This window comes from Xenopus laevis, chromosome 9_10S, assembly GCF_017654675.1.
Source record: "Xenopus laevis strain J_2021 chromosome 9_10S, Xenopus_laevis_v10.1, whole genome shotgun sequence".
Lineage (NCBI taxonomy): Eukaryota > Metazoa > Chordata > Amphibia > Anura > Pipidae > Xenopus > Xenopus laevis.
The window spans coordinates 71,975,238-71,999,136 of record NC_054388.1 but is presented as its reverse complement, the minus strand read 5'-3'; the positions used below and the strand labels follow the sequence as shown (position 1 = coordinate 71,999,136).

The 23,899-nt window shown below is 37.6% G+C and overlaps 1 protein-coding gene across 1 annotated transcript in view; it reads right to left on the bottom strand.

Moving 5' to 3' along the window:
- Positions 1–766: 766 nt before the first annotated feature.
- Positions 767–23,899, bottom strand: part of col6a1.S (collagen, type VI, alpha 1 S homeolog) — a 37,645-nt gene continuing 14,512 nt past the window's right edge. The window contains exons 10-35 of the mRNA XM_018238906.2: positions 23,108–23,152; positions 22,993–23,019; positions 22,186–22,212; positions 21,103–21,147; positions 20,657–20,710; positions 20,398–20,460; positions 19,881–19,943; positions 18,846–18,899; positions 18,460–18,495; positions 14,198–14,260; positions 13,302–13,364; positions 12,170–12,232; positions 10,686–10,748; positions 9,829–9,879; positions 9,142–9,177; positions 8,985–9,047; positions 8,342–8,407; positions 7,681–7,716; positions 7,426–7,462; positions 6,174–6,182; positions 5,525–5,658; positions 5,005–5,114; positions 4,193–4,376; positions 3,932–4,106; positions 3,549–3,578; positions 767–3,331 (exon numbers count right to left, since the gene is read on the bottom strand). Of these exons, the coding sequence (XP_018094395.1) occupies positions 2,718–3,331; positions 3,549–3,578; positions 3,932–4,106; positions 4,193–4,376; positions 5,005–5,114; positions 5,525–5,658; positions 6,174–6,182; positions 7,426–7,462; positions 7,681–7,716; positions 8,342–8,407; positions 8,985–9,047; positions 9,142–9,177; positions 9,829–9,879; positions 10,686–10,748; positions 12,170–12,232; positions 13,302–13,364; positions 14,198–14,260; positions 18,460–18,495; positions 18,846–18,899; positions 19,881–19,943; positions 20,398–20,460; positions 20,657–20,710; positions 21,103–21,147; positions 22,186–22,212; positions 22,993–23,019; positions 23,108–23,152 (2,211 nt within the window). The 3' untranslated portion in view covers positions 767–2,717. The remainder of the gene's footprint in view (positions 3,332–3,548; positions 3,579–3,931; positions 4,107–4,192; positions 4,377–5,004; positions 5,115–5,524; positions 5,659–6,173; positions 6,183–7,425; positions 7,463–7,680; positions 7,717–8,341; positions 8,408–8,984; positions 9,048–9,141; positions 9,178–9,828; positions 9,880–10,685; positions 10,749–12,169; positions 12,233–13,301; positions 13,365–14,197; positions 14,261–18,459; positions 18,496–18,845; positions 18,900–19,880; positions 19,944–20,397; positions 20,461–20,656; positions 20,711–21,102; positions 21,148–22,185; positions 22,213–22,992; positions 23,020–23,107; positions 23,153–23,899) is intronic.

Here is a 23,899-nt window from a genome sequence, read left to right as displayed (position 1 = left end):
AGGACAGTGTTTTAACTGCCATAGTTCTCCCTAAGCATGTTCTAGCAGTAAACAATCTTGTGTGTCTTAAGTGTTAATTTACAAAAGCCACAGGCAAAAGTGCAAGAGCACTAAGGTGTGCAAGTGATTCCACCTATTGTTCATTAGATGTCACGAGGAGTTCTATATTCTATTATAGAAGCCGTAGCACTGGTTAGTAAGATTTTACACTATATGAAGGAACTGAGCACATGCTTGGCACTTTTTTACAGATTATTTCTTCCTCCTAAGGTGGTCCTAAACATGATACACATAACATTGAAAACTAATGTTAACGTTATAGATTACTAAGCACCATTCTAAAGTATATGTTTTACATGTAATAAATAGGGATGCACCGAATCCACTTTTTTGGATTCGGCCGAACCCCCGAATCCTTCGAGAAAGATTCGGCCGAATACCGAACCGAATCCGAACCCTAATTTGCATATGCAAATTAGGGGCGGGAAGGGGAAAACATTTTTTACTTCCTTGTTTTCTGACAAAAAGTCACGCGATTTCCCTCCCCGCCTCTAATTTGCATATGCAAATTAGGATTCGGATTTGGTTTGGCCGGGTAGAAGGATTCGGCCGAATCCAAATCCTGCTGAAAAAGGCAGAATCCTGGCCGAATCCCGAACCGAATCCTGGATTCGGTGCATCCCTAGTAATAAATGGATTCTATGTATAAAACAACAAGTAATACACAATCTAGCACAACTCTTTAATATGAATAACTCAAAGTCACTTGTGGGAAAACCCTTTTATTTAGAGACCAACATGACTACAGGTTGCATCAAAAGGAGGATCTGTGGGCCTCCAACCACAGGAGATGTTTCACCACCCACCCAGTTTCTGGCACTTCAAAACATTCTAGATACTACCTGTACCTACAGGAAAAATTGGTCAAAGGACAACATTCACATGAGACTTTTTTTGTATGAATATAGCACCAATAATAAATGTATGTCTCTTCCTTGCACCCCCTCTCCTTGCTTGTGTGTCATGCATAAGTCTGCAAATATGCAGACAAAGGTAAACAAGAGAGTAAGGAACTGGCTAATGGTCCCTAATGGCTCTAATAAATCCACTGATTGCTTTGTGAAACACTGAATGTAAACATGAGTAAACTATGAAACAAAGCATCTTGGATTTATCTTTGTAACCAGATATTATTGTTACCACTCATTAGTTACTTTATTGGCAAGCAAGACAATTTTTACAATATAAGAAATAGGAATGTAGAAGGTACTCTAGCACTTAAGGACGTTCTCTTCATCTGTGCAATGCACTTTTTGTCTTCTTCAAGCAATGTAGTTTGATATGGGAGTAGTTTTCACATATGGACTCCTAGCAGAAGATCAAGTTGACCCACGGGTGTTTGTAAGTGTTTACCATAACAGATTTTCCCAGGAAGAGTCATGTGAAGTTCATACAGTTCTTTACAGCCAAACCAGAGATTACAAAAACATATGTGCATTTGTGATCAGCAAGTAGACCTTCACCTTGTGATGACATTTTGGTATTTTGTAACATGTTTAACAGGAAAAATACAAATGTATGGCTTTGGCTATTTCACTCTCTGCTACTTTTACAGTGACTTTGTATATTCTATAATATGACAAAGGGGGTAACATCTGAGAGTAGTAAGGAAGAAGTTTAGCATGCACACAGAGAGAGCCTTATAATGTTCTGTCATTGGCAGAACTTTTTGTTGGGTTGCAGAAGTGCACAAGATATAAAGTAGCATTGGACTTAGGGTGGCAGGTGGAAACTGTCACTACATTTTCTATACGTTCAACCTTATGACCTGCATCTCTTTCCCAACATCACCATTTTCCAACTTACATTTCTCCTGATCATCATCTTTTCCTACAAGTTCTGTTCATAGAGCATAATAAAACATTTATTTGGACATAAGGCAGTGGAGCATTAGAGCTTCTGTGGACATTTGCGTGAACAAGTAGAGAGGAAAAAAGTTATAAAAATAAGACTTCTGAACAAGGGGAATATTTACCTAGTGACTACCTAGGGACTAAAATCTTTATGGATATTTCTAGATAAACCAAACTTTAAAATTGTATCAAATTCTGCAACACTGTCAGCCTCCCTACCTCTAATACCTTTTAAAGGAGCAATAATGTCTTGTAACATTTAGAAAATTCTGGGGCTGTCTGCAATCAGATTCATGGACTAAGCTTCCCTAAAGGCAAGGAAACAACATGCACTTTGTTAAGCCCTGGTACAGTACATTAGAATGTCAAGTCATGTAACTTTAGTTCTCCTTAAACAGCCTTTACAGAATTTTGCTCAATCATTATGCAGTAATAGGAAAAAAAACTTTGATTTAAAGAAAGAAAATGAATCAGTAAGCATGATATGTTAATAAATGCAAGTGTTTGGATCTTGGCATTTTTCTACTGTTAACCGTCATGAAAATGGTTGCAATATTAATCAAATAGAAGAGATTGACATGTGCTTTATGTAAAGATGACATCTCGGTTTTTCATTTGGTCCAATAAAATGTGCATTTTTAGTCCAATAAAAGGTGCAAGAGGCCCATAGGGTGGAACTGCGTTCATGGAAGTGAAGGAGGGTTCCTATGGCTTACTCTTAGATCACATTTCCTGTGGTGTTCTGGAGTTTCATGCTCAGGCTCAGTGTGTGATCAGTAGGAGCTGAGCTGCTCCATTTTCATTTTACTGGGAGGATTTAAGGGATATTCGACGACTGATGGACTGATAACGCACACCTTGAAGGAGAGAAGCATAATCAGGAACGCGGAACAGTCTTTCCTCTGGGAATGGGCCAGCAATATCTGCAGCAGAGCCTGTTAGCATAACCTGAAGATTGGCATAATTAAGACGGCTCCCCACTGCCAAAACATAAATCTCAATGCCTGCTGCCTGAGCATCTTGCACAGCTTTCAGCAAGCCCTTCTCCTCCTGTGTATTCCCATCGGAGAAAACCAGCAGTTTTTTGCTCACCCCTGGCAAACTATCTTCACGGTACAGCTCTGTCACAGCACGCAGGGCAGATACCACATTTGTAGCACCATTTATGAACTGCATATTATCCACTGGAACTTCTAGCACTGTGTAATTGGACACAAATTGTGCCTCCACGTTCTGCTGGTTTTGCCCACTGTATTGCACCACTGACACACGTGCAGAGCCTGATGGAGGGGGTTTGGCCTTTATAAAACGTTGTGCCAAGAGCTTCACAAAGCTTTTGCTGGTCTGGAAGTGCTGATTCCCAACTCTAGTAGAGCTGTCTACAAGCAGTGTGATGTCTGCTGGACCTTCATATGTTACTGGTGGAAGAAGGAAACAAATAACAGCACAGATAAATCATCCTGATTGGATTTACTAATCAGACTCATTTGGACACATACCACAAATCATATAATTGTCAAAAGTATTTGTTATGCACATTCACCATTATGCTGGCTTTTGTAATCACACAGTACTGTGAATATATTCTGCAGCTGTCCCTTGTATAGACATAAGAAACAAGAATCAGTTACTTACTAGGGCAGGTATAATCCGGACACTTCCTATCTGTAAAACAAAATGAGAAGAATTAAGAAAATGAATGCCTATAACTGTATTTGGCACTGCATGCATTAAAAGGCAATGTCATATTAATCTGAATGGACTGTTGTAGTGATCCCAGAATCATAATTGATTAATTTATCATTGGTTGCACCTTAGGGACTGGTAGGTTCGAATAAACATTATAAAGCAAGGAGCATCAAATCACTGACGCTAGTCTATTATTTCAGTATCAATGAATACATTTATAATCTCTTTAGCTTTTAACATTTTATGTATGTTTTATTATTTTCAGCTTTCAGCCCTGCAATGCAATTTGCTAGGCAGCTGATAACAGTAAAGCTGGGATAGTCTCTCACCACTGCACATATGAGAAGTAACATTGTGCAGAAAGCCATCGTCCAGAAGCTCTGCAAAGGTGGTTCGCTGCAAGGACAGCCCCTTTGAATAAGGTTTTCCACCACAAGAAATCTGCACCAACTGATCTGAGTTAGGAGCATTTTGGAAAATGTCCCCTACTCCCACTGACACAACCTGTAAGAAAGAAGGAGGTACAATAGGAAGATTAAAATGGCCCAGAGAGAAAAACACATTATTATAAATGTCAAAACACTCTTTACCGGAGTAACTTCACACAGTGTATTTAATGGAGTTTTGTCCCTCAGGATATCAGAATGTCCGTCCGTAAGCACAAGTGCTATTTTCTTCTCTAATGTGAACCGTTTCAAGAGATTATCTTTGGTGAAAGCAAGAGCTTCCCCAGTCCAAGTACCACCAGCAATCCACTTTAGATTCTTCACAGCCCTGGGAACAGAATATCAGGTTACTGGGTGACAATACTGCCTTTTAAGGCTAAAAGGTTAAATAGGCGGTACACAAAGGGGTCTATTTATCATGCTGTGAAAAACGTTGAGTAAAAATGGTGAAGTTGTTCATAGCAACCAATCAGATCTTTGCTTTTGTTTTCTAACTGTTGAAATATAATTGCTGATTGGTTGCTATAGTCAACATCACTGGTAATGTTTTACACCACTTTTTACACAGCATGATAAACAGATCCCAAAATATGTGCTATTACAGAACTATAACTTCCAGAACCCTGTGCCATCTTATTAATTTTGGATATCTACTAAAGATTGTAAGTTATCAAGCTCAGCCCTTCAGTGTGCTACATGCAGAGAAAGGGCAGAGAAAGGCAACAAAAAAAACCCACTTAAAGTCATAGGTTCTTCTTACTATATTCATAGGCTGATTGAATAATCCTTATACTGTTCCTGAGTGACACGAGATTTGTGTTTAAGATAGTAGCTGTTTAAGAAATACCATGGGGCTCCCAATGCAGCAACAAACTAATCCTTATCATAAAAAAAGCTTTTTTTCTAATCCCTTTAATAGCCATGAGAGACCAAAAAGTAACCCGGATATAACATACTCCTTTAGTTGTCCAATGGATTGGATGGTGGAGTCTCCCATGGCTACAACTTCTTGAGTCTGTCCGTGGCTGTACTGCACCACTCCAATATGTGAATTGTCAGCATCGAACTGTAAAAAATACCATACACTATGGTTAGAACCATCTAAAAAAAATTCCTCTTGTAGCATAAGAATTTTCCTGTTTTGAATTTTCCTGTTTTCCTGTTTTTGCCAATGTCCACTACACCTCAGAACAGGGGAACATGTTGCAAGCCACAGGTCCATGAGCAATATAAACTAATTGCAGCTTTATTTTTATGGGTAACCAGTCGATGAATGTTTGAATCTCTAATTCAAATTCATTGAATCTCTAACTCAAATATAACGGCTCTTTACATCTATAATGTAATCAATACTGGAAGAAGTCTCAATACTTTACAGATGGTGGTGAAAAGATTGAGTATTTTTTACATGGTGAAAACTACTAAATATTTTAGTTCAAATACTAGCCACTTTTTAACCTATAATGGATATCTTACCTTGACATGTTCATCACGACTCAGACGATCAATGACCTTTATGATAAAATCTTTGGAGATCTGGAAGTTGGAAAGGCCAATACTCTCAGAGCTGTCAACCACGAACAGGAGGTCTAAAGGACCACAAGTACATTCTAGGAAACACCAAGAACAAATGCCATATTATAACATCTCTAAGTTCCAACTTAAACACATTGTTACTGAATATATGGTGCTGAACAATACTCCATAGGCTGTTTCTGAAACATACAGAAACATTTAAGAGGGACAAGGCCCCCATGGTGATGTGGGGAAGGGGGGTTAAATCAGAGTGACTACTGAAACATCTGAGTTTACGAGATAGTAAAAAGACTTTACTTTTAACCTTCTATATTATATTACCAACAACATAGAAAGTAGTAAAGGCGAGGAGAGGTGAATAAAAATAATTAAAGAGAGAAAAGAAGGACAAAACTATGGTTACCAGGGATAGAATGAAAATGTGTTTAGGTCAGTGGAAAAGAAAATGAGAAATAAAACAGACCAGGGAAAATGAAGATTACAATAATGATTGAATACTGTCTGCTTAGAACAGATCAGATCTGCAGAATAGACTACAATTTAGGTAAAGATAGAAAACAGAGAGTGAGGAAAATGGTAGTATACTTACCACAGCATGCTGCAAGGAAAAGCAAGAACAATTATAATCAAAATCTAGATATATGTGCCACTCCATTAAACATAAGAAATGCAGTATAAAGAGAAGTTCCTGCCAGAGCTCAGACTAAGCAGACCTTATATCAGATCAAAGAGATCAGTCCTGATAATCATGCATGAGTTTTGTTTAGCAGTATATAATTACATGGTTTCAAGACTCACACATGAAGAAGAGGATCCTTTAAGGTTAAGCTGCACTGTGAATTTTGATCATTGTTACTTAGAGTTAATAAAAATTGCATGTAGTGCCATGAACTTCTACCCAATGAAGACAAAGTCAAATACCATGAGGACCCCTGAATCAGCAAGTAGCCCCTAACATCAGTGCAAAAGCAGTCTGATGTGTACTTATAAAATAACAATGAGACCAGATCTACTTGCAAGTGCTGCTGTCATGGTTAAAATTGCCTGTTGTGCCTAGACCTATGTAATATAGAACTATGTATAAATTAAATAGGTCTTGCAATGGATATTGTATTGCTTGGTATTTTAATAATTAAAACAAAAAATATATTATTCTTATCTTTTGGGGTTCATTTATTTCATTCTATGTCCCAGACCAATGACAGATAAATAGAGTGAGGTGTTATGGGCTCCTCTTCCCTAAATAAATAATAAACAAGGAGGTGTACATTATGGGAATTTGCTGAGACTGATGACTCATTTTTGGCATACTTGGCAGTCATCCAAATTGCATGATGTAATAATGTAAGGCTTAAATTAGGTAGGAAACTCTGGTTGTTGTTTGGGTATAATGGGTATGTCCAAAATGTTAATTCTTGAATATGTTATGTGCTGAATATATATGTACTGTGCTTCAAAAACAAACATGCTCATTTCATAAAAGCAGTTATAGCATTCTCATTTGAAATGTTCCCATTTGTCAGTAGGCCAGCTCTGCCTCGTGTCATTAAAAACAAACTGTAAACAAAATTTTCTTCTTACATATGAGTTTTATTATAGGGGATCCAAGTCTTTAGAAGACACCCAAAATCTATTTTATTATTTAGATGCCAGTTTTCCTTACACAGTAGGTATTGCACATTTCCTGGAATAAATGCTTTCCTTTCTGGCACCCTATTATGCATACTAAGCCTTCCAGCTTGTAATGTTTTCCAAGGAAAATATTGTTCAAACTGAAAGTATTTTTATTTAATTTTACAATAACCAGTGCATTCCCAAATTAAATAATGAGTAACACTCACAGCACATCCTCTTTATGATATCCAGAATCTCACACTCCTGTAAAACAGAGATACCACATATTAATTCCATATTATACTATTACCACCAGGACAGACTAACTCTCCATTGGTTGTGTAAACTTTACATTCTGGACATATCCAAGTCCTACTAATGCAGTAATGAAGCAAACATACTTCACAGAAGCCAATATTTTGTTTATTTTGTATATAGTGATATCATGTTGGCATGTAATACATGAGGAACCCAATACTCACATCTGGGCCTGGAGGACCTGAAGGTCCGGGAGGTCCCTGTTAAGGAATAAAAAATAACTTTATTTCTAGTAAAGAAATAGACAACATAACACTGTGTAACTGCTTTAATCTATTTGTGAGTTAGAGAGAAAACTATAAACACACAATCTCTAAATTGTAGCAACTATTAGCAATCTGAGTGTATTTGTTGCCCATATAAAGTAAAAAAAAATAGGCACAAACATCCAAAAACTTTTGCACATTTCTTTTTTTAGACTGCCCAATTTTTTTCTGAAGAAAGCATATATTACATTTTCCCAGTGAGATTGAAGCAACTGCCACAATGCAAGCCTTGACTTTATTGCTATTGTAAGTGACAGCTCTGCATTCCAAGCGCGGAACAGAATTGTCCCATGTAGTAGAGAATGTCCACCTGTATAATCTTTCCACAGGCCTGCAGCCCCAAAATGATTTTATGTTTTAATTGAAACTAGTTCAACAATAACAATTATTAAGAAGCTGCTCCATCATGGCATTAATCTGGCTCTTAGATTTTGGCAGGCATTCAGTCTAGCACTAAGCAAGGCCATGTGCAGGAAGAGCAGGAGCTGTTTTCCTTATAAAAACTGATTTATTTACAAAAAGGGACAATTTGTACACAGTTGTTTTTCCTTAAACTCACCGGTGGCCCTTCTGGTCCTCTATATCCCTTTGCTCCTTTGGGACCAGGAGGTCCTGGACTTACATTCTAATATAAAAGAAAATACACTGCTGTTATACATATATGTAGTCTGTCTGTCCTTTATAGATTTATAAGACATAAATGTACAGTGATGTTAAAATACATTATTTATTCTGAAGCTACTGCAATCCAATGACCAGTAGTATTCACAACCAAACAGCTTCCCTGGAACCTTTAATCTGACTAAAGTACCATCTGATGGAAGTTTGTATGTTCTCTCCATACTTGTGTGGCTTTATTTCTAGGTACCTTGGTCTCCTCCCACAATTCAAAACTATATAGGCAGTTAATTGGCTGCTGGTGAAATTGGTCATAGTGTGTGCATATGCATAGCATTGATCTTAGATCACTGGTATTATATGTAAAATATTCAACCAATTGAAATATGATACAATACACCAATTTAAATTATTATTGCATATAACATTTTATTTGTGTTAGTTGGGGTGAACCATTTTTTTCACATTACTACCCTAGGTACATTTATATCTTTAGCCTCATCAAGTTTTCAACATTAAAGGAGGACATAACAGGTTCAGTGTTTCTGGAGTTCCATAACCATTCACTTCTGCTTTATACTCACATCATCACCAGGTTCCCCTTGTTCTCCTTCGTCTCCCTTAGGTCCAGGATAACCTTTTGTTCCCTAAAATGATTACAGATCAATATTTTTCTCACTTTTTGTTTTACAAGAGAAAATCATATCACTGGTTTTAAGACAGTCATTGATGGTCACTTACGTTTGAACCAGGGTCTCCTCGGCTACCAGGATAGCCCTGAGGAAAGTACAACAGAGAGTAAGATGCCATAGGAACACAGTTATGCTACACCACAGTTACAAAAACTTAAAAAGCATTGGCTCCCAAATTGTGGAGACTCTTCTCTAGGGCGGACAAAGCTGTGGTGGACACACCACAAAGGTTGCTTTGTGGTAAATTATTATTTGTCCTGAGTTCTACTAGAAATTCAACAGAGTGACTTTTTGATGTTTTATTCACCTGAAACATTGCTTTAAGAAATGTGAGGAATGACCAGATTTCTGGTCACCAAAGTAGCTTTTGTACCCAAGAATCCTGGCAAAAAGTACCACTTTAGAGTAAATACTGTATACGGGAGCCAAACTTCTTCTTTGATGTAACATATTAATAAATAAAAAAATCATAATGAAAAGTGGATATTCCAGGCACCAAGTTTTTTTATCAAAGGTAAAATAAAGGAAAGAAATGATTATATTAGTATGATCTGTGATGTCATACTGATTAATATACTTTAGGAGAAAGTTTCTCAAATTGTGTGAAATGCAACACAAATTTGAAAGTTCACTGAGACTCAAAATTCTTTGCAATCTTAGAAAGAATAACTGCAATTAAGTGAATCAAGAAACACAGTTGTAGAACATCCTTAAATGCAAAGCTCCACTTACACACCTGGAATCCTGGGAAGCCATCAGTACCATTTCCTGGGCGGCCATCATCTCCCTGAAAGGAAAAAATCCAGTTAAAATTCAGTAAAAGTAAAAATACAAACTGTAATTTTTAAAATTCAATTCAGAAACTTTAGCAATAGACATACAAACAGATACATAGCCAAACCCAACAATCAAGAATAATGCATCACAAAACACATCTCATCTCAAACCAGTGCTAGTAATGCAGTAACTTAATATCCCATAATAGTCTAACACTAGCCTGCAAAGAAATGCATCAAACTGCAGAATAAAATATAGGCCAACAACATAAACAGTTCCTATGACATCAGCTGGAGAAAATCCAGCAGAACAATGTACAACTGAAAGCCTCCAACTCCATCCCAAAACAACCTACCATATCAACCCTTTAGTTAATATATTCTAAATATACAATCACCACTTCCAAAACACTTCAAATGCAACATGGCAGTGGGGGAAACAATACACAGGCAGAAAACTTTAAGTGGAATCTAAAGCAAATGAAATAAAGAATTCTGCTAAAGAGTAAAACAGCACTGAAGCATGTCTTTAAAGTCTAACACAATTCACCAACACAAAACAATGGCACAGAACACAACGCATTATCATAAATATATCTGATGTCAATGTCAATCAAAGCCAACTTCTGACATTTCATTTCTTTCCAACTTCACATCCTTCTAAACACCAAAGATTTTTCCTTCAAGACAGTAAGCGTAAGGCACAGGGAAGTCTGAGGATAGATAAAGCTTCCCATAATTGTGCTTTTTTATACTCTATAAAATATCATTAAACATCTGTCTGGCAAATCATCTCTTTTAAAAGCAGAGCACTTACTCTCTCCCCAGCGATGCCTTGTTCTCCGGGTAAGCCTTTGGCTCCTCTTGGTCCTTTAGGCCCCTAAGAAATTAAACATTAAAACGAAATAGTATAAATAAAAGTTTTAAAAAATGATTTAAAGCTAATGAGAAACAGGAGACACAGGAAACAGCTGCAGATGATTCCAGTTTAAAACGCGTGCTGTACAGTCCAGTGAGATTTCAAAACAAATAATCAAGACTCAGCCTGGACCTTTGTCCCTTGGTTTGCTATGCCATGTAGTTTTAGCATATGTTTCCACACATGATAAGCAAAAAAATAAAGGGTACAAGGGGTAAACAAGGCATGAGTCAGGATACAGTTTGTGTAGAAAACAACAAAAATAATGCTTGTCACACCAGAGTACTGAGTGCAGAATGCACACAATACTGATCGCATTACTGAAAAATAATCTATAAAACAACAAGTGGTACATATTGCAGAACACAATATGCATAAAAAAGTGAGGTATATGGACAACAGTGAAAAATACACACATAAATACAGCTTTTGAATGTAGACTTTGATTTGAGGCATTTTCATTTTGGTTGGGTTTAACCAGGTCTAGATTTAGGGGTAGGTGGCAGAGGGGTGTGCAGACAGTGCAAAAGTGTTGGGGGGGGGTTGTTTGGACTTTAGGTAGATACAAATACTTCCTTCTCTAACGCCATTCATGCTTATCCCTCCAATGGGCGAGCAGGCAAACTACTGGGGGTAGGTTTGGTGGCAAGGTGACACTAACGTAGGGGAACCCTGGAGCTATTGACTCCGCTACCTAGCAACATGGGTTCCCTCAGCACCTTGCAATAATAGGTGCAATGCACTTGCTTCTTAAGTATTGGGTGTACATGTCACTCTCAAAACAAAAACAAGAGATGGATGCTAACTGGACTTTCAGTGCAAATTCAAGGTCAATTTCATTCATTTTTAAGCATCAGCCATAACTGCATCAGGCAAAACTCCAACAAGAGAGTGTAACAATTAGGGAATTTGGGTTGAAACAGCTGCATTGTGGGAAAAAAACATGGCAAATGCACTGATTTTGAAATTGAAGTTCTCACTGAACTTTCGATTGGAAATGTAATAAATACCAGGGAACAGTACATATGGGATCTCAGTGCAGAAAACATTAAATATATTATTAGATGAATATAAAGTATATTTGGGCTAAGTTATTGACAAGGATAAACTTTGCTAAAGTGCAGTGGCCCATAATAGACCACACCCCTGTTCTACCTCAACCACTCCCAGTTACACCTTGACAAGTCCTTGATTTGCCAAATTCTGCCCATTTATGAGCCTGTGATACAGGACTGTCACGCAAAAAAAGACAGGGAAATTGGGATGCATGAATCTGTAGTTAAATGAACATAGCTAATTGGTGACTGATGCAATGCAAAATGTTATGCTTTTTCAAAAAATCCTAATTACTCTCAGCAGTAAAGATTTATGGTGCTACCAACCTCTGGACCTCGTGGTCCTTCATCCCCTCTGTATCCTTTGGGTCCCTGAGGCCCAGCTTCTCCCTGAAAAGAAAAATGTGAATACTAAAACTCCCCCATCACAGTAGACTAGAGGAAGGAGAGTGGCTGTGAGAATGCGGAAACCACAAGGCATACTGATAAGATAGTAAAGTGGCTTTCAATTCTCACAGTTTATCTAAAATATGACAGTGTTTTATTCATTAAGCAGGAACCACAGAGTTCAGTAAGGGAAGCAGGAGGAGCTAGAAAACAAGGGTGAATAATAGCCCCTTTGGAAACAACAAAGAGAGGGGATAATAATGAATTCTTATTATGAGTGAAAACAAGATAGGATGAAGCTGTGAGAATGGTGGCTGAAAGGTTGAACAATTAAAGAAAACAGTTATGTTCCTAGATAATCTGAAGAAAAATGTGAGCACTGGAGCAAAACTGGTGAAACTGGGCCCCATAAGAAGTTACAGTATGAAACTCTTGGGGTGACGCTTGGGTAAGGTCAGTTTGCATTATAAACTTGTCTTTGATGTCAAATTGTAATTTGTGGCTCTCTATAAAAAATGAGCAATAAACAGAGTAATTTTCTGTAGCAGAAGGAAATACAGTAAAAGGAACCAGCTGGTGAAGTCTGGCAGGCTTGTCTGAGAAGTATAAGGTCCTATCCAATGTTTTTTTTTTTCATTAACCTAATAATAACAATAAATATATGAAAACTTTAGATTTGTGCTACTTTTAGATCTGAGGTGGTGTCTGAGCAAAAAATGTTAAAATCCACTCACAGTTTCCTCTTACAGCAACTTGGGACGACTTCAGAACAAAAAAAGTGCCACTTATGTTTCACCATGGGCAATTCACCTTATTGCCGGTGGGAAAGCATTTGGAGGAGAATAGTTTCCCACAGAAGATGGCATTTGTCTCGTGCGACTAACCTCATGTGTCATTGCCCTTAATGGACAGTACCTTAGGTACAGATACTGATATAGTAGAGGGGGGGGGGGGCTGATACCTGTAGTAGGCCTATTGGTTCTTATTAAACAATTATATATTGAGACTCCCAGAGTTTTATAACAACCACAGGTGTGTCAGTATCAAAGAAACTGCATTGAAATGTACTTACTGGATCACCAAAAGGACCAGCTGGCCCATCACGTCCTTGGTCTCCTGGTGGGCCAGGTTCACCCTACTCAAACCAAAAAAGAAAAAGCGTTTAGGACAGAAACCAATTGTTAAAGCAGGTAAAACAATACAAACCACATTGCTTGGATTTAAATCTTTCCACAGCTGCACAGGGAGGCCATACTCTCAATTTTAATGTTATATTTTTCAATTAGTTAATTTTTGAGCTAAACAACATATATATATATATATATATATATATATATATATATATATATATATATATATATATATATATATAAAAGGTGATACATAATTTTAGTTGTAGGGACCAACATATTTGTTGCCAATAAAATAAGCAAGAGTTTGTATTGGAGCTATCCCAAGCCATGGTGTAAATGGTTAAAGGGATACTGTCAAGATTTGTATGGTGTCGTTTTTATTTCTAAATTACATTGTTTACACTGCAAATAATTCACTCTACCCTATAAAATCTAATTCCTGAACCAAGAAGTATAGATTGATTGCTTTGTTCTATTGTTCTAGGCTGCTGGGAGGGAAAGGGAATGATTAATATACATTTCATCTAAGGTCATCTCTAAACTGTCCTGTGTTTCCCCATGAAGTTTCCAATTCAAGAACACGATGCAGTGGGGCTTAGTAGCAGGGGGTGTATTCTGAGGTAAACAATAGGAGGGATGGGGCTTAGACAGATCTGGGATTTAAAGTTCAATCTGTTTTTAAAATCTGATATATTGGGAGGCACATGGAAACAAATTCTGTATCTGAAAACAAGTTTATAACTTACTATTGTAAGTTAAATTACTAACTGCAATAAATATTTTTTTACTGTGACACATCAGATGAGGCAATTTAACAAACATGAACAGGTTTTACCTTTTCTCCTCTACCTCCTCTTGCCCCAGATACTCCAGAAGGACCTTGCTCTCCAGCCTCACCCTGTAGGATGAAGGAAAGCCATCATCAATGAGCAAGCTCACCACTACAGTATACAATTACAATACTAAGTCATCTTTATACTGATAACAGAATGGCAACAGATAATAAAGAAGGCAAAGATCTGGCAATGGAGAGATCTCTTTATATTACCCATAGCATCCAGCTCACTGCTGCAAGATGTATACATATTTTTATTCTTTGACCCTGAAAGTGTACCCATAAGTCAGAGGGGCTGATTCACAGTCATCAAATTAGTATGGCTTAGTGTTTAGCATTTCTGCTTTGCAGAACTGGGGTATTCATTTGATTTAAGCCAGAGCACTATCGCACAGATTTCTCCCCGTCTTCTTTTTCTTTGGGTACCTAAGTTTCCTCACATACTCCAAAAACATACAGGTGGCACCTGATCATCTTATAAACTTGACGGTTACATGTGAGTGTGTCATATGGACCTTAGATTGTAAGATCCACTGGGGCAGGGACTTATGTATAATCTCTGTAAAATGTTGCAGAATATGCAGAAACAAAAAATACTAATAGGATGTAAATAGTATAGTTACCAAACAACAATAAGCCACTGCTTACATTTTCTAAGGTGTAGTAGTCTATTCAAAGGTAATTACTGGTAGTTTCCAGTAGCGCTGGTGCAACTTAACACCTTTGTTAACACATCAGTCCCAGAAAGTGAAAAGGAGGAAAAGAAAGTGGCTCACTGTATTTATATAGGGCCCTATTATTATCAAGTGTCTACATGGATCTTTGTGACAAAAGAAGAAATGCACTGTAAGTAATGCACAGTTCAGTAGAGCATGCCTCCTACTTGTCTACTAATACTAATCAGTAGAACCGAGTAGCTTTACTGACCAACATCCTTTAAATAGAGTGCCACTCAATTATAGAGGATCCCCAGTTTGACTTTTCCAAATTCACAACAGATAAGTACGATGTCTTCATGTCTATGGGAGAATGTTACCGTGCATTCTCATATGTATAAATAATGGGCAGAGAAGGAATTGTGTGTGTAGCATTACATTATATTCTTTTAGAAACGCATGTGGCTACCAAAACCCATTCCAGGACTATCCACCAAATGAAGATAAACGCTGTTGCTGCTTTGCTATTGTGTAAAGGCATTTTATCTCATTCCTTTTGAATGCATCATCTTCTTCTTTTGCACTGGCCCCAAATTTACCTTGACACTTGCTGTCAATATAAACAGTATCCCCTCAGGGTAAGTTTTCTGCTAGACTTGAGATCTTACAGCATTCTTTTGTTTTAGATGGCCATCAGGCCCTGACCTGAAATTACTAGGGAACAAATTGCTTGGAAAAGGAAAACTCTGCACCTTGTAAATGTCCTCACTCATCATCCAACAAGAAAAATGCCACCCAGCTTCCAAAAGAAGAAATCTGTCATAGTGCCAGTCTCCAAAGATCTCAGAGATGAATTTACTACTATTTTCTATATAGTCTTGTAAAAGACACTTCACAACTGAACCTGATTTTATCTTTGCCACAGGCTATATTTGAAAACAAAAGAAAAAGTTCTCCACAACTTCCATTTGAAGATAAATAGTATTAAAGCAATATTGAGCAGCATTAAGACAATATTACAAGAACCATAGTTTTCTTCTCTGCCAGGTGCATCTGCGGCATTTTCCTCCTTACACCTCACTGTGATGGCTCATGAGAAATACTGTATTTAGCAGGTTTAGCAACTTGTATGCAAAAGGCAACTTACCAGAACTAGTGTTATGGTTCAGTCACAAGTCTGCATACAAACTGCTTTACAAGTGAATTGCAGCATATGAGCAGCATATTGAATTGCAGCTGGTTTGTACAATACATCCCGACACGCAGCAGCGTGCACACATTTATGTAACTTTCAAGGTTAATATAGTCCCAGGTGTCTAAATACCCTCTGGACTCCCTAATTTCCAGCTGGTAAAAATTTAAGAAGAAAGAGAGGAAATGCTTAGCAGCAGAGCTCTTTCTGCGGGGCCTAAAACAGGGATAAGTACCCAGGCCCTTCACATTGTAAGGCCCCGCAGAACATCAGATGCAAGGGCAACATAGAGAGAGTAGGACCAGATATCACACCTAAAGGTGCCTATCCATAGGCAGATTTTGGCTACATAATGATCTGATCTCTAAATAACTAAAGTGGTGCTAAAGAGTAAAAGCACAGTTGCTATTACCATACAAGCAGCTTCCCTACCCCTCTGGTAACACAAACTCAAGCAACCTGAATATTTTCAATTTCTTCCTAGTCTTCCCTGGAAACTCTGCTAGACCTCCAGATAATAAGATGCTGTTTCTGTTTTGCCCCTAATGTTGACAAAGTGCATTCGTTTTAGTATAGCCCAGTAAAAACAAAAATGATTGCCTTTTTGTCTAATATAATTGAGGGTAAAGCCATGACTGCTCTGAAGAGGAAACACCATACAAAGATTCTGCTATGGCTATATTTTCAGGAAAATTACAACAATGTTGTTTGCATTTGCTCAGCAAAACATCTCTCAGTTAAGGGAAATCTGTGAGAACAATGTTAAACATGAATGTAAGTGGAGGAAGTTTCAACTGTGACTCTTTACTGGATACAAACACGCAACATACACATAATCTATGAACTTTCTCATTTGTACACTTGCTTCTATGCTCAAATCAGCAGTACTGTTTCTGGTGTCTGCATGGTTATTATAAGGTGGAGATTAAAGGAGGCTTATCCTCCCCTAAAAGAGACCAACTGCTATATATTTATGTACAGTATAACTTTACAGTATGTTCTCCAATTAAAAGCTTTACATTGGTTGCATCACTGAAAATAATTTCACCCTTCTCCCCAGCAATAGATGTTGGAAGATTTTTACACTAAGGGGCAGATTTATCAAGGGTCGAAGTGAATTAGAGGGAATTTTCAAAGTAAAAAAATTCGAAATTTGAAGTAATTTTTTAGATACTTCGACCATAGAATAGGATACTACGACTTCGAATTTACTTTGAATTCGAAGTAAAATAGTTCGAATATTCGACCATTCCATAATCGAAGTACTGTTTCTTAAAAAACTTTGACTTCAATACTTCGCCAAATTAAACCTGCCGAAGTGCTATGTTAGCCTATGGGGACCTTCTAGACCATTTTAGACCATTTTTCTAAGTCTTCACACATCAAAGTAAAATCGTTCGATTGTACACTAAAATCGTTTGAACCGATTTTACTTCGATCATTCGATGGCCAAATTCGGTGAAAAAAACTTCGACTGCGATATTCAAAGTTGAAGTATTTCAATTCGAGAGTCGAATTTCGAAGTATTTATCACTTCGAAATTCGACCCTTGATAAATCTGCCCCTAAGAGTATTTCGCTGATTCACAGCAAACCTGCATCTTTGGAATACTGTGTCAACTCATTCTGAACTTGGACAAGTAGATCCCCCAGTATTTTTAACAATAGATATAGAATTCAAGCTCTAAGGGCCAACAACCTTGTGTGTACAGGGTAAGTTTAGGGATATAAGGGGAAGAGAAGAGAGATGTTCTCTATGTTTGGCACCATATGGTCAGTTTCATGCAAAAGTCAAACCCATGAGCCAATGAGTCTGTATCCAGTTTGGTCACACCCACACACATGGATGGTCAGAATAAATGCATCCAATTAGCTGGCATGCCATCCCACTAGTATTAGGTTCTCCTTTCCATTTTCAGTAAGTGATTTCAACCACCTACAATGATGGGGGAATAAGTGAATGACACATGTAGAGAGAAGAGATCAGATTGGATTGAATGCTTAAAATGGTTGGACAACAGCTCTGTGCAGTGGAGCTTTGTGCACCAAGACAGTTCATCAGAGCAGACAAAATGACTTTGTGTTAGTGTGAGACCAAAACTTATGGCTAATGCCTTTATGTATCTGCATATGGATGTCTTAATTGGCTGCTTCTCCACTGGGCTCAAAAATGGTATAAGGTTTCTGATCAAGAATTAAGTATCAAAAAACATGGTCTTTATATGGATGATACAAACCCAAGTTACATCGAATGGATTATACACCTCATAGTTAGGCACTACGTCTTGCTTTTTCCACGTGAGAATTTCAGTGGTTTGTAAAACGACTGATGAATAATTATGCTCCTACCCTTGCTGTAATGCAGTCATTCAACTCTAATCCCCATAAAAAAAATCAAGCACATTAGTTACTCACGCGTTTTCCAGGAGACCCATCAGCTCCAGCATCACCCTGTAAGGAGAAGACATAAACCATTTTAACCAATTCAAACCCTGTAAGGACAAGATTCATTTACCTTAGCAAATAAATGGCATCACTGGAGTGTGGAAAACTTTCTTGAATATAAAGAAATCCAACTTAGATCTAATGTTCTATAAAACTAAAGTCTACCAATTTATGCACCAAGCCTCGACACTACCTGAAATTTTAGGAGGCCCTCATTCATAGCTACCACGGTATCTCAAAATTAGGGGCCCTATGTGTTATTTTTATGTAGCCTACAGGTGGTTGGATGGGTTTGTATGGATTTACTTCCCTTAAACATATTTCAATACAATAAAGAAATGCACATGGTCACATACCTCATCCCCAGACTCTCCTTTTTCTCCTGGTGAACCATTAGAACCTGGATCTCCCTGCAAAACAGAAAAGCCAAAGGTCAGATACTGCTTCACAAGAATTTGCTGAAAAAGCCAAGAAGAGCGTTTGATAGATCTTGGCCTAGAATGGCTTTTGGAGTGATGCCTCCAAGGTCCACAACTTCCTTTACAAAAAAAAACCATTGATCTGCTTATTCAAAAAACAGAAAGACCAGAAAACAAGATCAACTTTGACACACATTAAACATTGTTTTTTTTAATTTGTTTTTTAATAATAGGCAGTTTTTAGATTTGAGCATCATGCAGTAAATGTGATAATCTTGCTTTTTAGGATAATAAAATCATGTTCCCACATGGATATCCTAGTGCCATATAGTGGGTCAAACTGCTCTACCCCACCTTGACTGAGTGTAGTGCCAAGTAGTATAGAGAGCCACAGTATAATACAGTGCCCTATACTTTTTGACCTTTGGATGAGGGTGGGGCAAGCACACTGCAACAAAACACATGGAAATGGCTAATAGGAATGTGACAGCTCCCACTGCTTACCATAGGCAAATCTGTGCACTATTTGTGTGCTTGTTTTTAGGTATGAATATACCACAACTACTGACTTTGCCTATCTGCGCTCACACTTGTTTCTTCTCTGGAATCTGTTGTTTGCTGCCTTCCCAAATGCAACTATTTTGGCTTCTTTAACCTCAGCTTGATCTGAAAACACTTCTCCCTTCCAGTTAACCAGCCTGCAGTTATAATAACCCCAAGAAAAGCGCCTGATTACATATAGTACAGCTAGTAGCACCCAAATCCTGCAGAAAAAATTAATAGATAAGTGTTCCTTTAATTTTGAGTCAAATTGAAGCCCAGGTTGGGCCTATTCCTGCATAACTGATTGGATCAGACATACTTTGTTCTATTTTATTTTTTATTTTTGCTTCCAAGGTTAGATTTAATTTTCTGTTTCTTTCATGAAAGATCAGAAGTTGTCATTATATGGCTATTATGTCATTTACATACCTTGTCTCCGGTGTTTCCAGTGTTTCCAGGTCTTCCAGCAGTTCCAGGAGTTCCAGGGACACCCTGAAGAGAAGACACTTGGCTTATATTGAATTGTATACAACTGCTTCACTAACTACCCAAATTTAAACCTATTATTTTTGCATTTATAGTTACTCATCTGCCTGCATGTCACTAACATCTCTGTTCCTACTGTTATTACCATCACTTATGTTGTCTGGTTGTCTTAGTCAATGAGTACATTGACAAATACAAGGCAAAAGTTAATTACATATGCAGATATGAGAAACACCTCATCAAAAAATGTGCTTTATTCTTACACATTCTTTCTCTCCCTGTTTATAGCCAGCTCCTATGGTTATAGCTTACATTTTAGCCCCAATTTCATATTGGATTCTATCACCTTTTCTGGTGTCTGTAATCCCTTTGCGAGACACTTTGTAATGTTTGCAATATTTGTGTCTCCTGTTTTGACTGGTGTGGTGATGAACCCCATTTTAATAATAAAATGACTTGCCTTTTCTCCTTTTGTGCCATATGGTCCTGGATCTCCTTTAGGTCCTGGACTTCCAGGGGCTCCCTGTAGTAGTCAGAGAAGGATAATTAACAAGCCTCAGATTACATTGTACTGTACATGAAATAAAATACACAGATGATGGGTATTCTGCATATATGCTCAAATATGACCACATGCTATTAGCTTCTTAAAGAAACAAAACAAATATAACACTCTTTTAGTTTCAAAAACACATATTTTTATTATACTCGCTACTTACATCAAACCCAGGAGATCCTTTGCACCCTGAAAGGCCATTGTATCCATCCTCTCCCTGTTAAATAAAACAGGAGTACAAAGGCTTACTGCATATCAGTGTACAATATCAGTGTATACTGTACCATGTGCTGTATAATAAATAAAATGATTGTCAATATCGCACGTCTTTGTCACATAACATGTATAGGTATAATGACATATATGTGGTTTTTAACTTGTCAGCCTTTGCTTAAGCATTTGTGTGTTGGAATTGATCATAGTTGTAACAGCTCCAGGTTTCTTTTAATGTATCTACTTTGCAGATCACTGCAGGTATGTGGACCTACTATAAAATCTGTACCATTCTTGAAGAGGCAGAGGCTCATTAACTGTAGCATCTACTGTACATATTACATTGCCATAAACCAGTTTGATTATCAGTAACATATCAGTAACTTTGGTACATACCTTCTGTCCATCAATGCCATCAATTCCTCTCTTTCCTTTGTCTCCCTGTAAAAGACAGAAACAAAATTAATAGCACAATAAAACTTAAAACCATGAGCAACTTGTTTGTTAAAGGTCCAGTTGTAGGTTGTGAGAAGTGGGTATTGTGTGAGGGGCCACCAAAAAAAATCGGAGTCAATAGTTTACTAGTTGAGTCAGAGAATGAACTCCAGAAGCCGTATGAACACATTATCAGCCATTGAAGAGTCACTTTGGATAATTCACTGTTGTTCTGTTTAGTGGCTTGGTGTGGGAATAATTATTTATATAAAATTTATAAAAACGCAATCAGGGAACATCAAGATATTGAACTCTAAGCTCCACTGTGGCAGAGACCTCTGTGATTATGAACAACCTCTGTAAAGCACTGTGCATTAATCTGATAAATAATACTTAATGCCACTGGTTTAAAGGAGTCATGCAGGATTAGTGAAACCTCCCTAATCCTGTAGGCAATAATGAATAGTATATGGTGCTGGTTTCACGTGGGGCTAAAAATTTATATTTTCTTTAAAAATGGCCCCTTTATTGGAGCTCCCTAGATCTGCTAGAGTTCCTGTTTCAAATGAGGGTGGGCATGTCCTAACTGTCCCTGCCAGAAGCACAGTAGGAGGGGGATAGCCAATCATAGCCCTGTAGGCACACAAGCAAAGATATGCTTTAGTTCCCTATCAGGTCAGCCTAGCTGCTGATTGGTTGCTATGCTACAGTGCAGTTTGTTGACTCCCCTGCATAACCTGGCAAAGGAGGCAGCAGGAAGTGGAACAGATGGATTAGTATGGTTTTTAAAAGACATTTTCATTAATTCAGCCTGAAACACTACTTTTTTTAAAAATATATGTTTAAAAGAGTATAATGTACTGGCACTTTGTTTTCACAAAATATGTAAAGGTCTCCAAATGATCCCAGCCTGAGGTCTGATATAAATGACAGATTGATGAGGCTGTGCAGCAATGTACTTGACAGAGATTTATGTATAATGATGGCTTTGTAGGCACAGAAAGAAGGACGCTTCAGATGGCTAGTTTAGTAGACAATACTCACTTTGGATCCCTTGGCTCCTCTTCCACCCTGTTAGAGAAGATAAATAATACATTTACAGCTCACAGTCATTACATAGAAGTATTTTATTTTAAATAAACCAGATTGCAATATGCGCCTTGATTCCTTTAATCCTTATGTCACCTTGTATACTGACACGGAGCACTAGAAAAATGTGTCACTTCATAAAAGTATGGATTAAAAAGTGCTCTGCTTCTCACACATTGATACTTTCCTTATATTGGATTGTTTTTATACTGTTACATGAAGACTTTAACTGTGTCTGCATTCCTTGTGAGAACAGTCTAAATATAGATTCCTCTTCATATACACAATAAGGGCAGTCCGACAAGCTTATGCATGCTGGACAATAAAACAATTCTGGAACAGTGATTTTACTTTAGACTCAGAATACTAGGCTGACCCATCTACTTTCCCACAAGGTTACCTTTCTGAGAGCAAAATGATATAATTCTGTCACTCACCCTGATATCTACTTAACCAGAGATGTTTATCCTATAGCCCTACCAATATTACAGAAGTCATAATGTATTATGTAACAACTGCCAGAAGAGTGTAGATTAGTTTCAGTCTATCTCGCTGACAATTCTGTGACCTTTTTTCTAAATTGACTTCCTTCTCTCCCCCAGATCTTGAGCACTACTATGCCCCATAAGGGATAAAGTAGATAGACCCAAGTGTAATACAACTAAACCTCCCTCCCATTTGCCATGCTAAATGACACTTTGAGATGTCTCTTTAAGATGAGTATTATAAATAGGTTGCAGATGGTTTAATTTATGAACTCACCTTCTCTCCTCGGATACCTTGGTCACCCTATAATAAAATAGAATAAAAAGTGTTAGGAATTGCTTGTGAATCAAACGACTGTTCAATATCATCACCAGAATTCAGGTACACTTACTTTCATTCCTTGGTAACCCACAGGTCCAATATCACCCTGTCGACCCTGTAGTGACACAAAAGGACATGTTGTCATGTCATAGTCAAGATATGATTTACATGGCAAATACTGTCCCCCAAAAAAATGCACCCTGTGTTCTGAGAATTACCTGTACTTTGTCTTCAATACAACAACCCCCTTAGTACATCTGTAAAACTCTTTTGTCCTTCCCAGACTCTCAATTACAGTATGTAATATTCATTATACAGGAACATGCTGACTTGCTACTTTAAAGACAAAACGTGGCACAGTTCACTATAGTTTTGCTTCACAGCACTTGTCCCCACATAGTACTTTTACATCTGTGATAGAAATGGAAGCCACCAAACTCCTTTCATACACTTTCCCTAGACCTTATTCTATTTCAGTTATTTTTGCTACTCCACCCCCCCCCCACTAGTCAGCTATAAATTATATGGTCCCCTCTTCCTTCAAATATACTTTATAAACAAAGAATTACCTTGACCACTGCTTTGTCTCAAAATAATCAGCCATTCTCCTGCCTACAAGCTGCCATAAATGACTGTGTTAGCCTTGCACTGTATTGCACTATACTTGCTTGTTTTCCACTGGGTCCATTATTTTTATTCATAATGCCACTCTTGTGTTTTCACGCTTAACCTGACACTGCTCTCCTGTTGTCACACTTTGCCAGTCATGTCACTGTTTTCCTCTAATTACCCAAATAATTCTACTTCCACTATTAGACTCCAACTTTTTATCCTTTTACTTTGCATCCATGTCTTTTCCAAT